Here is a 14,571-nt window from a genome sequence, read left to right as displayed (position 1 = left end):
CCCATCCTTCAGCAGAGAGGGAGTCCTTCAAAGCGGTGGTCCCTGCCTACCTGCTAGGCTCAGTGTTTACCACTTTCTGGATCCTTCTCCCTCCCTGCTCCCACCAGCACACACACTTGTTGCTCCGTGGGAAGTTCCTTGTGCCCTGTCGCCTCTATTTCCTATTCCATTCTTGCTGCCTGAACTGTCCCTCCTGCCTACCCATACCTGGTGAACTCATTCTTCAGGACTCTTCCCCAGATCTCCTCTGACCCTCCCTACCCTCTGTCTCAGGGGGTCTGGTGCTCCATGACGGGGGAAGCACAGGCAAACCATCACACAGAGCCATCAGACCTGTCTGTAGCTCCTTCTCTCCCACAGAGCTGTCAGCCATTCACAGGAGCTGTGCTTTAGCTCTCTGGGCCCTGAATGTTTGCAGAGGAATTCCTGGAAACCTGATCAGTCAACTCAGAGCCAGGCAGGCCAGGGTTAACTGAGGCCCCAGCCCTCCCTCTCAGGGCAGGAGCTGCCCTGAATAGTAACCCAGCCCAACATTCCTCTGGAGCTCTCTCTTTTGTTGCCGGGACAGCATTTTTAAGCCACCTCTTGAGGATGACAAAGGTTCCTAAACTATGCAGCTCATTTTTGACTCCCTCCCACCTACCCAGCTAGGGCATCTGCATGAGAAACGCTCCTCTAATCAAAAGTAGATTAAGTCCTACCCCTGCTCTTGAGCACTGGCATCTGCTACTCCACTGTGGGGCCGTAAACAGACCTAGGGCCAGTGATTTATCCTCTGCTTTGTGGGAAACAGGACAAAAGCAGCACTCTGCTCAGCAGATCTGCACTTATTGTGGGCTGGCACACAGCTCCCTCCTTCCCCATGTCCCACTTAGAGCTTAGTGAAAGGTTAACAGCAGGACAGTAAGCCCCGTCCCCAAGCGGAAGGAACACTTGTCACAGTGACAAAAGAAAAAAAGGGGTGGTGTTTTTTTTTCCTCCCAAAGAACATATTTTAGTGTATAGTTTAAAGGAATGGCTCTCCCCCAACACACACACACACACACACACACACACACACACTCCCTCCCTCCCTCCCTCCTAGGAAGGATTTTGCCATTTCAAACAGCAGACTCAGGCTGTGGCCTCTCAGCATGGTTTGTGGTCTGCTTTCCTGGTGGGGTTTCTTTATATTAGTTTAACAAAACAAAGAAACTTATTTAGAAAAAGCCTTGGATCTCCCCTTGGGGCTGGAGAGAGATTGAAGCTCCTTTTCTTTTTTTAAAAAATCCTCCCCCTTACAGAGTAAGGAAGATTCTTACTTTTTTTTTTTTTTTAATGAAGTGCCATCTCATGTTTGTTCAGGGATCAGTCATTGTGACAGAACTTTCCCTAAGTGTTAAGAGTTAATGATAATTAAATTCTGCACATACTACAATGTGGCTGTACCTTGGGAACATGCTCCATGAAATTAGTCAGACACCACAAAGGGCAAAAATACTACACAGAGACGAAACTTCCACTAGCGTGAGGGATCTAGAAGAGAGATTTCACAGATGCAGAAAGTAGACTGGGTTTGATGGGTACAGTTCCTGTTGGAGAGGGTAGAGATGAGCTGGGGACAGATGGCATCTGAGGCTGATGGACGCTGAGCGCACTTAATTCTACTGAAACTTCAAGTTATGTGTAGTTTGCTGCAATATAAAGCATTTAAAAAGTTAACTACCATTAAATTGTCATTCTGTTTACGAAGGCCAGGAGTCAGGCGAGGCATTTTAGATGCTGTAGCTAACACAATGCCTACGTGGAAGTTTCTTGATATTGAGGTGCATCAGAAAGGAGTTCAGTTCTGCTCGGGGCTGCAGTTCACAAGTACAACTCACCAGGGTGACCGGGGTGAATCTGCACCATTCCTACTGGCCTTACACTAATTAGTCCAAGGGTTCTTTCCTCTGGCTCCTTGGTAAAGCCATATCCACCTCCTCCCACCCCTTCCAATTGCTGTAGGCTAGGAAACCAAATAATTAAGCTTATTTTAAACATGTACTGTAAAATAGGCTCTTAGTGAAAGCCTGGGCCTCTCTCTGGGTAAAGACACAGGATTTACTGTTTGGTGTTTGAAATATCTATTTTGGCGGCTCAAAGGACCTCTTGAGAGCTGAGGCTGGTGGGGATGCACTCGCCAGGCATCTACAGATTGAGGCTTTTTGAATTAGTCCCATTAATAGAGGAAGAAGCTGAGGTCAGAGTGGCTGTTTGTCCACGGGCACGCAGCTGACTGTCAGCGTGGAACTGGAGTCCAGACCAGAGCTCTGGTCATTAAATAAACCTCAGTTTGAGCTCAAATCATAATTTTGAAACCATCACAGCCTTTTGTTCTGTTAGAAATGAATTCCAACTACAAGTAGGGTATGTCAGGTAAGCTAAAAACTGCAGCAACTGTAACAGATCCTTTTAAATTACTGTCAAAATAACATTGTGAAAATGTAACTCAGCATAGATTAGCAAGCTCAATGTTTTAGTGTTTTAAAACCTACTAGAAATTCCTGGCCTTGTCCAAATAATATGGATGACGTGAATGATCAAAATAATAATAATTAATAATAATAATAATTCTCATTTGAATGCTTTCTGTATGCCTCACACTGTGCTAAGTGTTTCACATGGATGATCTTATTTAATTTGCACAACAATCCTCTTACTCCCATTTTACCTGTGGGGCCAGGGAAATGAAACTCATAAAAGTTTAATGACTTATCCAAGAATATACAGGCAAGTGTCAGAGCCAGGATCTGGGTTCAGTTCTTGTAGATTTTTTAAGTCTGTGCCTTTGGGAATTTTGTTACATTCCATGGGGATAAAGGGGTAATTTGTGTTGCTTTAAAAAAAAAAAAAAGTCTGTTGTTTGCTTTAGAACAAAGGGAAAAAAATTCTTGCTTGGACAGCAGATCTCAACTTTTACCGTCTACAGGGACTGGGGAGCTTTAAGGAAAACTGGTTCCAGCCCCACAGAGAAGGATCCCTCAGCCCAGGGTGCAGGTGAGGGAGCAGGAATTGTGACAGTTCCCAGAGGAGTCTCACCAGTGGCCTCTGCTTTAGAAGAATCCCTAGGTTTCAGTTGCTCCTCCTAACCAGATTTCTCAACTGATAGCTTTTAATTGCTCAAATAATGGCCCCTTTGAACCTGTTTATGAGGGCTGATTATCCTAGGTATAAATCTAGTTGATGACCAGTTAATTGGGTGTTTCTCCTAAGGGATCATTATGATGTTGCATTCATTCCTATTTTTGAAGTAAGAATTTTCTCCAAGTAAGATTTTCTTTTGAACATTCTGGATAATTTTGGATATAAGCAAGTCTACATATTCTATCAGTAACCCTTTTGTCCTTATTCTGTTTCCAAAAAGACCCGAAACTTTGAGGGGAGCTCCTAGTTCAGAACAAAATAGATCTGCAAAATAGGTTCCCAGAGCATCAGCTGGCCTGTTAATAACCACATGTGGACAAACCCAGAAAGATCTGGTCTAAAATTTGGCGTGATTCTGCTAAATCAATGATGGTGGAAGACAGTTTCTCACTCCCAAAAAGCTACCTATACTAGAACTAGGGGAAAAAAGTTAATTTCTGGATGGCTTTAGACTTGTCCCAGGAAGTCACAAATGATCCTAATTGTTCCCATCTCCTTCTGTCTCACGCTCTGGTTTCACCTGAATTATGTGGTCACTGATATAGAAGAAGTGACAGGCCCTTCCCTTCACATTCTCCCAGGCCCAGCTCTATCCCTGGCAATGGCCGAGATGGAGAGAACTGGGCAAAGAAAGTCATGTGTTTCTAGAAAATTTCATTCACACGTATTTAACTGATACACAAGAGGCACTCAGTAAAATGCTCCTGGTTTTTTCCAGTTGTTTCCAACTGGAGTGAATGGGAGGCAGGACTAGGATACATCTTGGCACTGCCAATATTTTTCTGTGGGTCTGGGGTTTCAGCATATCAAGGGTTACGCTGGCTGGGCCTCTGCAAAGCACTTTACGGGCATTTACTCATCTAATCCTTACAGTGTCCCAGGTTCCCAATATCTCCCCTGTCTTAAGAGGAAGAAACCTCAGATTACAGAAGTTAAGCAATTGTTCAAGATCAAAGGTAACAAGTGACAGAGCTAGGATTTGCCCCCAGTTGGAGAAGTCACTGTGATCTTTGGCTCGCCATTTCGTCATGCATAAAAACGACAGCAAATATTTACTGCAAATGTTCACAGCTGAGTATTTAATCAGCAAATATCTTCTGATAGCCAACTAAATGTCAGATGCAATCCTGCCTGTGAGGGATATAAAACTTCTATGTAAACTTTTATAAGCCATACAACTATTCTTGTTCTTTCAGAATCTGTAGTCGGACTTAACTGAGCTATCTCCTGTTCTAAAATTGGGTGTGATTCTACCAAATCAAAAATTCCATGCAATTAGAAGAAACTAAGTGTTCATCAACAGGTTAAACAAAATGTGTAAACACACAATGGAATATTATGCAGCCTTTAAGAGGAAAGAAATTCAATTCCATGGATGAATTCTGAAGACACTCCGCTGAATGAAAGAAGCCAGTCACAGCAGGACAAATACTATGTGATTCCACTTAAAAAGGGCACCTAGAGTGCTTAATTCAGTGACAGAGGGCAGAATGGTGGTTACCTGGGGTGGAGGGTAGGGGATGGGGGATTATGGTTTAACAGGCAGAGTTTCAGTTTGCCTGATACAGAAAGTTCTGAAGTTGGATTTGGCAATGACTGCACAAGAATGTGAATGTGCTTCATTCCTGTGCAATTGTACACTTAAAATTGGTTAAAATGGTTACTTTTATGTATGTTTATTTTACCATTAAAAATGGTTTCAGACTGAGGCTATGGCTCAGTGGTAGCGCACTTGCCTGGCATGTGTGAGGCACTGGGTTCGATTCTTAGCACCACATATAAATAAATAAAATAAAGTCTATCAACAACTGAAAAAAAAAGTTTCAGAAATTCCATGCAATATCACAACTAGAACAATGTCACTCCCTTTAAGTGGAGAAACAAACTTTAGCGGGAAGAGGAGAAATTGAAAACATAAATGATCAGAGAATAGTTAACTACTGAAATAAGGAGCTGACAAATCATGAATCAGCAGAAGCTGCCTCTTTCCTCTGGGTGTCATGGAATAGGATTGTGTGGACACTCACACGAGACTTAGTCCATGACCTGGGTAAACTGTCCTCTGTGATTAGCTGTACAAGGTGCAAGGAACACTTTGTCTTTGGAAGGTGTTTCTGGCCATGGGAAACTTTTCCCAGCTGCAGGTTGGTTTGTTTAGAACATAATTTCTTGAATTCTATAATTTTCTACCCACTCAGTATAACTGAATATTCAAGATGGCACACTCCCAAAAAGCAGCATGATTCTAACTCAACCGAAAGGACCTGTTTTAGCAAATCTTCAATAGAATTTTGCCCACAGGCAGTCTTTGAAATATATTAGCAGCTCTTTAGCAGACCAGTAATAACAGCTACTCAATCACCTGAGTTAACTGAAGTTTTTTTGAAATGCCCTTTCATTTAAAGTAAAAATGTTGCCCTAAAAGCAAAGTCTAATAGAATGAGAAGGGACTTTGAGTTGCAGGGTTTTTGTTTGTTTGTTTGTTTGCTGTGCTTGTGATTGAACCTTTCCCATGCTGGGAAAATGCTCCACCACTGAGCTGAATCTCCTGACCCAAGTTGTGGGCATTTTTAAAAATACTTGAATATGCAAATAAAATGTAGACACCCGTAATGTCTGTGAAAAGTACAGCTTCTATCAATGGCTTACTTTCCTTTATTATGCTGCTTGTCCTTATATGCTAACTCCCCGTCTGCAAGGTGATTATTACTCTAATTTTTAAACATCAGAAATACGGATATAGCAAGTCTCCTCTGTGTATTGAGTTTCACAGGCAGCAGATGCTATAGTTTGCACAATACTCTTTGACCAAACTAGGCAAATCCTTTCACTAAGGGGAAAATTCCCTACAGCTATTTGTATTTACGAGCAGCCATGCTGGTTTTCAGAAATGAGTCGACTCTTACACTGCTAAGACAGTGTCTTTTGGAAGTCTTTTAAACCAGTTTTTCTTATAAGGTAGAAACAAAAAATGCAGGCCATGCTTTCTGGCATGCATATTCTTTCATCTTTTAGTCTGAGCAAAGAGGAGAGGGAACAAGTCACAGTACTCCAAAAAATAAGTATAGTCAACTCTGATGAAACGTTTTGTTTGGTGGTGGCAGATATAGTGGTATAGGTTTTAGAATGAGAATGTCTCAATTATACATAATGCACGGTGGAGTCTGCCAGTTGTTCACACACACACACAAACACACACACACACACACACAAAACAAAACAAAACAAAAAACACCTTTCCTACCTTTTTGGGTCACAGAACTAGCCCCCTGCCAATCTCCCTTACCATGTGACAAGATTCTCATCAGTGGTTTGAAGAAGGCACGTGTGTTACTGTGTCCATCAGAAATCTCCCCTGTGGGTCTCCATGTCCTTTTGCCCTTTGGAACAGGTCATAGGAACCTTGGCGGTTGCATATTGAAGACGGCAGAGTCACATCAGGTTGGGTGCCTGAATGACCACCACCACTCACAGTGGTCAGGAGGAGGAAAGGAACCTCTGTTGAGTAAGCCACGGGCCTTGGCAGGGCGGGGGGTCTATTAGTTCCTGTGGCGTATCCTTTCCTTACTAATATGCTACATGTTCCAAATCTTCAGTTGTTTTCAACCAGGGGCAATTTTGTCCCTGCCCAGGGGTTTTATTTTGCAATGTCCAGAGACATTTTTGGTTGTCACAAGTAGGGACAATGGGAGTTGTATCAGCACTGAATGAACAGAGGCCAGGTTTGCTGCTAGATGTCCTACCATGCACATGGCTATTGTTCATGCCGAGAACTCTCTGGTCCAAAATGTCTATGCTGCTGCTGGTGCCTGAGGCAGACAGCTTGAGAGAGAGGCTGGAAACACTTAACTCGGTTGGGGTCTAAGAGGAGATTTGAGAGAACAGTGTAGACTAGCAATGAAAGGAGTCGGCTTTGGAGCAACACCTGAGCTCTGGTCCATCTCTAGCACTATGTACATGACCTTGAATGAGCTACTTTATCCTTTGTACATTCAATATTCTCCAGCTAAAGTAGGAACTATAATAGTACCCACATGATGGGGCTGGAAGGATATCAATGCTCAATACTGTGCCTGATACATGGCAAGCACTCAAATATTAGTTGCTGCTGATGTTATTCTTTAATGTTTTTGTTGTTGTTGAAACAAAATTTAGAAGTGGTGTCCACATAGCATTTTTATAGCTATAGTAGAATGGTTACAAAACTTAAGATGTCAGGTGACACTCATTGCCTACCATGTTCCCTGGAGAATCTGACCAATGTAGACATTTAGAATGACTTTCCTAAGTTTGACTCAAGATCTGGCTCCAAAGTTTGGAGAAAACCAGTCATTGGTACCCATGAGCTCTGCCTACCGCCAACAACCTTAGCAACCCTGCAAACCTCATTGCTTTTTCCAAATGCTGCCCACCTGGAACTGTTTCCATTGGTCATTAGCAATCAATCAGAAGATATTTACAAAATATCCCAAATGGGAAAACCCATTAGGCATGGAAATAAATGGAAAGCCAACTCCCTGCTCAGTCTTCCAAATTAGATGGCAACAAGTAGAAGACAGGACACCCCAAATCACTCAGCGTTACCACCTTCTACATTTGTGCTGCTGCTGTTGGGATGATAAGACAGAGGAGCCAGGTAGGGTGAAGAGGAAGGGTCATAAAAATAATAATGGTAACAACAATAATGAAAAGAGATAATAAAGTGAATAATCCAAGTGAGGTTCCATGCACAGTAATTAGAAGCATTCTTTAAAGAACAGCTTCTACATAAGCAGAACGCCAACAGGTCAGCCTCTAAGTCATTAGAGATCTTGAATGGTCTTAGGGAAGGGCTCATTCACCCATTATGCTAAAAGCTCTTAGAGGACAAAGTAAAGAGATACATTCACATAAAAGTGCTCAAATGCCACGTAAAAGGAAAAAGCAGGTTAAATTACGCCAAGTACTACAGTGTACATTCCCTATTAAATCCACCCACCTCACAAGGCTTCATTAAAAACAATCCTTGCCAAGTCTTACACTCCAGCATGGAACACTTTTTTTCCCTTCAGTACTCAAAAAACTTTACTCTAAATGAACCTCGTAAAAAGTGCCAGCAGAATAAGAGCTATTTAAACTGGACGGAGGGTATCAAGCAGGACATCTGCAAAGAAAAGACAATAAAATCTGTAACAATTCCCTCTCTCAACAGCCTTCTCCTGGGCTCATAAGCTTTCTTCTTTGGTGGGGTTGCAGGGGAGTTGAGGCTGGTCTGGGGAATGCCACATACAACCATTCAGCACAGGGTCCTCTCCACACCAGGCAATTCTGTCTCCCACAGGACCCTGGGAAGCCAAGCTTTATTAGAAACTGTCTCCAAACTTGAAAGTGTCATCTGCAAGGGAAGGGGACCTCAGGACAAGAGCCAGCTTAGAGTCCCCTTTATCCCATCACAGACGTCTCGCAAGGCCCCCAGCTGAGTATCTGGGCAGAGAATGTGGTGGACCCATTGCACCAACTCCCCAGCGTGGGTACAGGTTTCCTTCTTTCATTCTGCACACGTTTGGGTGAAGTCTTGCTCTCCCCACCCCGCCCCCTGAGCTAGGTATCCCTCCAAGTCATCAGATACCACCAGAGCTCAAAGCAACTTGCTCTCTAAATTGTTGCCACAGGTAGAATAGCTTTCCATGTATTTCAAGTCACTAAGTATGCAGAAAGTACCCCTCTCTCTTCTACCTGTCTACCCAATAAGGAAGGAGCCACATAGACTCAGAAATACAAGAGCTGGGGGTAGAGGTTACTACCTGAATCCTTGTGTAGCTACAGCTTTGGAGTACCACAAAAAGTCTTCCAGCAAAGACACACTTAAGCTCTGGATGTTTAAATTTTGGACATCAAGGCTATAATATTCACTTCTTTGTTTTTAAATATACTTTATGGATGAAGATACTTGAAGAATTTTAGGTCTCTGGCGTATGACAGGTAAAAGTCAAAATACATGCTATACTTATTTTACTCACTTTTTTTCACAAACTACACATCTTTGACATCCCAAGGGATGACCTAATTTAGTATCTGAAAGTTCAAAGATGGCATTTGTAGTGGGAATTTAGCTTCCAATTATACAGCATTATTCAACATTATGAACTATTTTAAAACTTTACTAAAAGGGTAAAACAGGCCATGAACTCTATCTGAGGCCCGATCTTATGAGGCTCTCAAAGGCTCTTTTACAGATCATTTAGAAAGATTAAAGAAACTCACTCTGCCCAGGAGAGCCCTTGCTCAGTCAATTGAAGGTCCCATTAAACATGAAAGAGACCCTTATTTTCTGCTCACCAACTATGGATTTCCATCTCTCCACAAACTGTATCACTGGTTATTTTACTTTTAAGTTGCTTTCATATTTATCATCTCATTTTATCTGTGAATGTGCCAAGAGCCATATATAAAGATGGAAATAAGAGCCCCATTGTTGCTCTGGGCATGGGTGATAGTCAAGATCTTACCTCCCCCAAATGTCAAGTGTACAAAAACAAATAGCCAGGAAGTTGGGTAAAGGAGCAGAGAATGGAATAGAATAGCCATGCAGGTGGGACTGGGGTCCAGAGGGCCTGGGGAGGAATGCAAGAAATAAAGAATAAGGAGTAAGAACAACAACAGAGGGTGTGGGGCTGTGGCTCAAGTGGTAGCGCGCTCGCCTGGCATGCGTGCGGCCCGGGTTCGATCCTCAGCACCACATACAAACAAAGATGCTGTGTCCGCTGAAAACTAAAAATAAATATTAAAAATTCTCTCTCTCTCTCTCTCTAAAACAAAAAAAAAGAAATGAAGAATAAGGAGTAAGAACAACAACAGAGGGCTGGGGCTGTGGCTCAGTGGTAGAGCGCTTGCCTAGCATGTGGGAGTCGCTGGATTTGATTCTCAGCATCACATTTTAAAAATAAATAAAATGAAGTTATTAAAAATCAACAATAACAACAACATATTTCTAGTTAACTTTTCAGAAATCATTTAAGAGGCTCATTTCTGAATCCCCAACTGGCAAGGGAAAGAAAAGAATCTGTATGTTTTGGATTATTTTAATATGTTATCTCTGCATATGGGAAAGAAGGCCCATGACTTGCTTTGCATGTGTGACCAACATCCAGGAATCCTACTGTCCAACTAAGAAGGACAACTTCTCAGAAATAAGCTACTCTGATATTTGGGACCATGTGGAACAAATCAAGCCACTGTCTTATGTGAGTGTGTTTTGAATCAATTCATGTTATCAATGATCTTTCACAAAAATGTTACTGTTCACAAATCCTGAAAATGAAATCGAATCCCAAGTCATGGAGATTATGCATCTATATGGCATATACATAAATAAAATGTACAGTCTTTGGGGAAAATTGATTAAATTTGAAATGAGTATTGATTGATATTAGTTAAATGAGATTCAATAAAGCTGAGTATGCAAACTCAGAAAATGTGTTATTAGATAAAGGAAGATAAATCACTGGTTATCTCTATAAATTACTATACTAGTTTTTTTTTTTTCCTGCCAGAAACAATTCTTGCTTAGGAAGAGCCAACTAAGGAAAATTTGTCTTTTAGGTATGGTAAGAACTTATCATAGCTGTTATTAACAGGATGCTCTTTACAGGGAAAATATTCAAAATCCTCTCTTCAGCTTCTTGAGATACGCAGCCTATGATTATCTGGTTAGATTTGAGAGTTTTCTAGGTGGAATGGGCAAGTGACCCACAGCGCTCTGGAGACTTCCAGAACAAAGGGGAGCTTAGTTCTTCCAAACTGGGTGCCCCTATTCAGCAGGACTCATCTTCACCAACCACTGCCCCTCCCAATACCCCTTCTGCCTCTGCCTCTGGATGTCCCACCTCTGAATTTCAGTGGGGTCATTAGAAATAATCCAATTTTATTCAAGATAATAAAATCAGAGCTGCCCATTAAAACTTTTTTTTTCCTAATTAAATTTCTGTTATGAACTGGCTTACCTGATTATTTTTGGCAAATATTTAATGTGAAACATAGTATAAATGTTGATTACTCTTAAGTAGCAGATTCATACCGGGCTGGTGTTGATTATATTCTATTTATTAATTGCCTACCATGTGCCAGGCACTGTTGTACATGATTTCACTATTATTTAATAGAATTCAAAGAACCCTGTGCAGGTACCATCTTACAGTTGAGGTGTGGCACAGATTTGGAGTCTGAAACAGGGGTCAGCAGACTATGGCCCTTCGATTAAGTTGGGCTCTAGAGATTTGTTCATATTTCTAGGACTATTCATTTACAGTGACTATCACTGTTTTTGAGCCCCCACAGCAGAATTGCATACTGGTGACACTGGGACCTTAGGCTCAGAAGCCTAAACTTTTTACTATCTGGGGCTATATGAAAAAGCTCCCCAAATCCATGTGCAAAATATGATTAACTCAAGGTTACAGGAAAAAAGGCAAGGACATTGGACTGCTTCAACTATGACTTACACTAAAACTTTCTTAGAGAAAAAATTCGTTTGTTTCCTTTCATTCAAATCTTATTCTTTATTTTTCCACCTAACGTTAATCAACCAGTCTCGGGTAGAAGAGACTTCATGTAATACTAGTTGAGGAACTAAAGGCTTCTTTCTTAGTAAGGTAAACTCTGACTAAGTGGAGAAATTTCTAAGAAAGTAAGGAAAAAAAAAAAAAAGCATAAACCAAAGAAAGGTTTAATAAGTTTCCTGAGAGGTTGTAAAACTTTTGGCTGATTCATAGATATTTCTTCTCAAGTACAAATGACATCATTGTCAATTTTTTAAAAAGTTGGCCAACTTGGTCCTACATTTGGTACCACATATTGTTTTAGTTGAGCATCAATTGACTTTTCTATTATTACTGGAAAGTTATGTCATAACTATTTTAGGAGACAGTGTCTGTTCTATCATTTGTGGAACTTAACACATCGATCATGCTTTAAATTATTTTATTTTATTTTTTGAGGGGCTAATGCTATAAGAATGTATTTATTTAGTACAAAATGTGCTTATTAGCAAATAGTCCACTACATTCTGAAGCGCATTTTAAATAAGAAGTCTAAAATAGGCAATAGGTATTAACAAATGAAAGAATTTAATCTCAATAGGCAGCAAAGTGAGTATAGCTTTGTAATATACAAATTTTCTATTGAATAGAATATTCTTAATAATAAATTAGGAATGAGTTAACATCTGAGCTTCACTGCTCATTTTATTTATTTATTTAGGTTTTTTGTACTGGGAATTGAACCCCTGGGGGCACTTTACCCCACTGAGCTACATCCCCAGCCTTTTTTTTAAATTTTGGGACAGTATCTCTCCAAGTTGCTGAGGGCCTCAGTAAGTTGCTGAGGCTGGCCTTGAACTTGTGATTCTCCTGCTTCAGCCTCCCAAGCTGCTGGTATTATAGGCATGCACCACCATACCCGGAACCACTGGTCATTCATTATGCTCAAAAACCTGCTTATAAATCAAAGTCAATAAATGGATTTCCAGAGGATATGATCTGGCTCACAGAGCTGAGTTCAATTCACGTGGAATAATTTATGCAAATAATTTAAAAACAAAATAATTTACGCAAATCATGTTAAATTGTTTACTATAAAAGTGAACAGAAAGGAAACACTCAAGACAAAACAGAGCCCATGGTTTTTCTTCTATCCTTCACTCCTTTCCCCCAAACACCAACCAGCATAGGCCCCACCTAGAACAGTGGCTCCAGGCTTAGCGTATTAGAGGCACCTGAGAATCTCCCACTCCTCGGGATACACCCTTGGCTATTGAAATCAGAAACTCCAAGGCAAGTGGAGAACTGTGATGAGGGTTAAGAACAGCTTATCCCAATGGGTTCAGTTAGATACACCTGACACCTATTTGCTGGGAGGCTTGAAGGCCCATCCCATCCTCTCGCCTGCTCCAAGCTGCAAGGCACTCTGGCACTCTGATGTGGGATTTATGAACACAGCATACTGGTACATGCACAGTATCATCCTTACTCCTGACACACACTGACTCATTAGTGCAACTATGAAGAGGAATTCACCCAGTGAGCCCAGTGCTAGCTATATAACCATCTGTTTAAACTTTCATACCTCTGTGCATCTTAGGCGACAACACACATATCCCCCACATTGAAAAGCTTGGCTTTGCTCTTTATTTTGCAAGCCTATTTCTCCTGCTTGACAAACTTGGAAAAGCGAAGCTTGCCTTACCTCCACGATGCTTTTCAAATCTTGCACGTAAGTCCTTTCCGTCTCTAGAATCTCCTGCACAACCCTATCCACATAGAGGAGCTTGGGGCTGGTGGCTGTGTCTGCCGTGGTTTTGGACGCCCCATTTGTGTCCACTCTCCATGGGGTCCTGGGCTGCCTCTCACTGCTCTCCTCCATGTTCTGCGGCCCAGCAGGGGTGTCCCTCTGCAGCTCGCTGCTGGAAAACGGCCGTGCTGGAACCAGCTCCAGCTTTATGGCCCCTGCTTCCTTATCCTGGTGAAATAAGCCCAAGTGGCTATTTGAAACCAAGGTCATTCTGCTGCCAAAGGAGCCATGGCTGTCGCGGGAAGAGGCTGAGGATGAGGTGGAGCCAAAGCTGATGGGTCTGTCACTGTCAGAGAGCTCCATGGTCTTTGGTTCTGGGGACAGGGATCCTTCAGCTGTTGTTTCAGGATCGGGATCTTCTGTCACAGCTGATGCTGCTTCAAGACGCATCCGGTGCCCATCTACATGCGTAGCACAAAAAATAAAAAAGACAGGATAAGCAAGGTGAGAGGGTTGAAAGGAAGTCAGAACCTGGCCTGCAGTTATACAGTCAATAACCAAATGGTGCCAAGTTAGTTATAGAGAGAGAGAGGGCCCGAGATGCAAAGTGAGGGCTTCAGAAGCATTGCCTGGGAGCCTGATGGGAACGCAGTCCCAGGCTCTGCCCTAGACCTCCTGACCTGGAATCTGCATTTCACAAGATCCCAGTGTGATGCATACACATGAAAGTCTAAGAAATACATCCAATGTCTCCAAGTGTGACCACCTGGAAGGATTCATGTATGCACTTCAGTCTAGATTTACTAAATTAAAGGCTTAGAGGTTGGGGCTGAGCAATCTATAACTTTAACAAGCACACAAGTGATTCTTATGTACTTAAGAGGCATCCTCCGGTCAGGTGCACTGGCCCATGCCAGCAATCCTAATAGCTCAAGAGGCTGAGGCCGGAGGATCAACTTATGATATGCCAGCCTCAGCAACTTGGCAAGGCCCCAAGCAACTTATGAGACCCTGTCTCAAAAGAAAAGATAAAATGAGCTGGGGCTAACCCAGGTTAGCACCCCTGGGTTCAATCCATGGTACCAAAAAAAAAAAAAAAAAGCACCCTCCATGATTCTTACAGAGTTTTGAGGATTATCA

At 42.0% G+C, this 14,571-nt stretch overlaps 1 protein-coding gene across 8 annotated transcripts in view; it reads right to left on the bottom strand.

Annotated features, from left to right (window-relative positions):
• Positions 1-14,571, bottom strand: part of Plekhg1 (pleckstrin homology and RhoGEF domain containing G1) — a 208,941-nt gene that overhangs the window by 68,124 nt on the left and 126,246 nt on the right. For all 8 annotated transcript variants that reach the window (XM_015502244.2, XM_048799875.1, XM_048799867.1 and 5 more), the window contains one exon: positions 13,387-13,892. In XM_015502244.2, the coding sequence (XP_015357730.1) occupies positions 13,387-13,881 (495 nt within the window). In that variant the 5' untranslated portion in view covers positions 13,882-13,892. The remainder of the gene's footprint in view (positions 1-13,386; positions 13,893-14,571) is intronic.

This window comes from Marmota marmota, unplaced genomic scaffold (genome assembly GCF_001458135.2).
Source record: "Marmota marmota marmota unplaced genomic scaffold, marMar, whole genome shotgun sequence".
NCBI classification, from domain to species: Eukaryota; Metazoa; Chordata; class Mammalia; order Rodentia; family Sciuridae; genus Marmota; species Marmota marmota.
The sequence above is the reverse complement of the archived record's forward strand: the minus strand, read 5'-3'. Positions and strand labels throughout refer to the sequence as shown.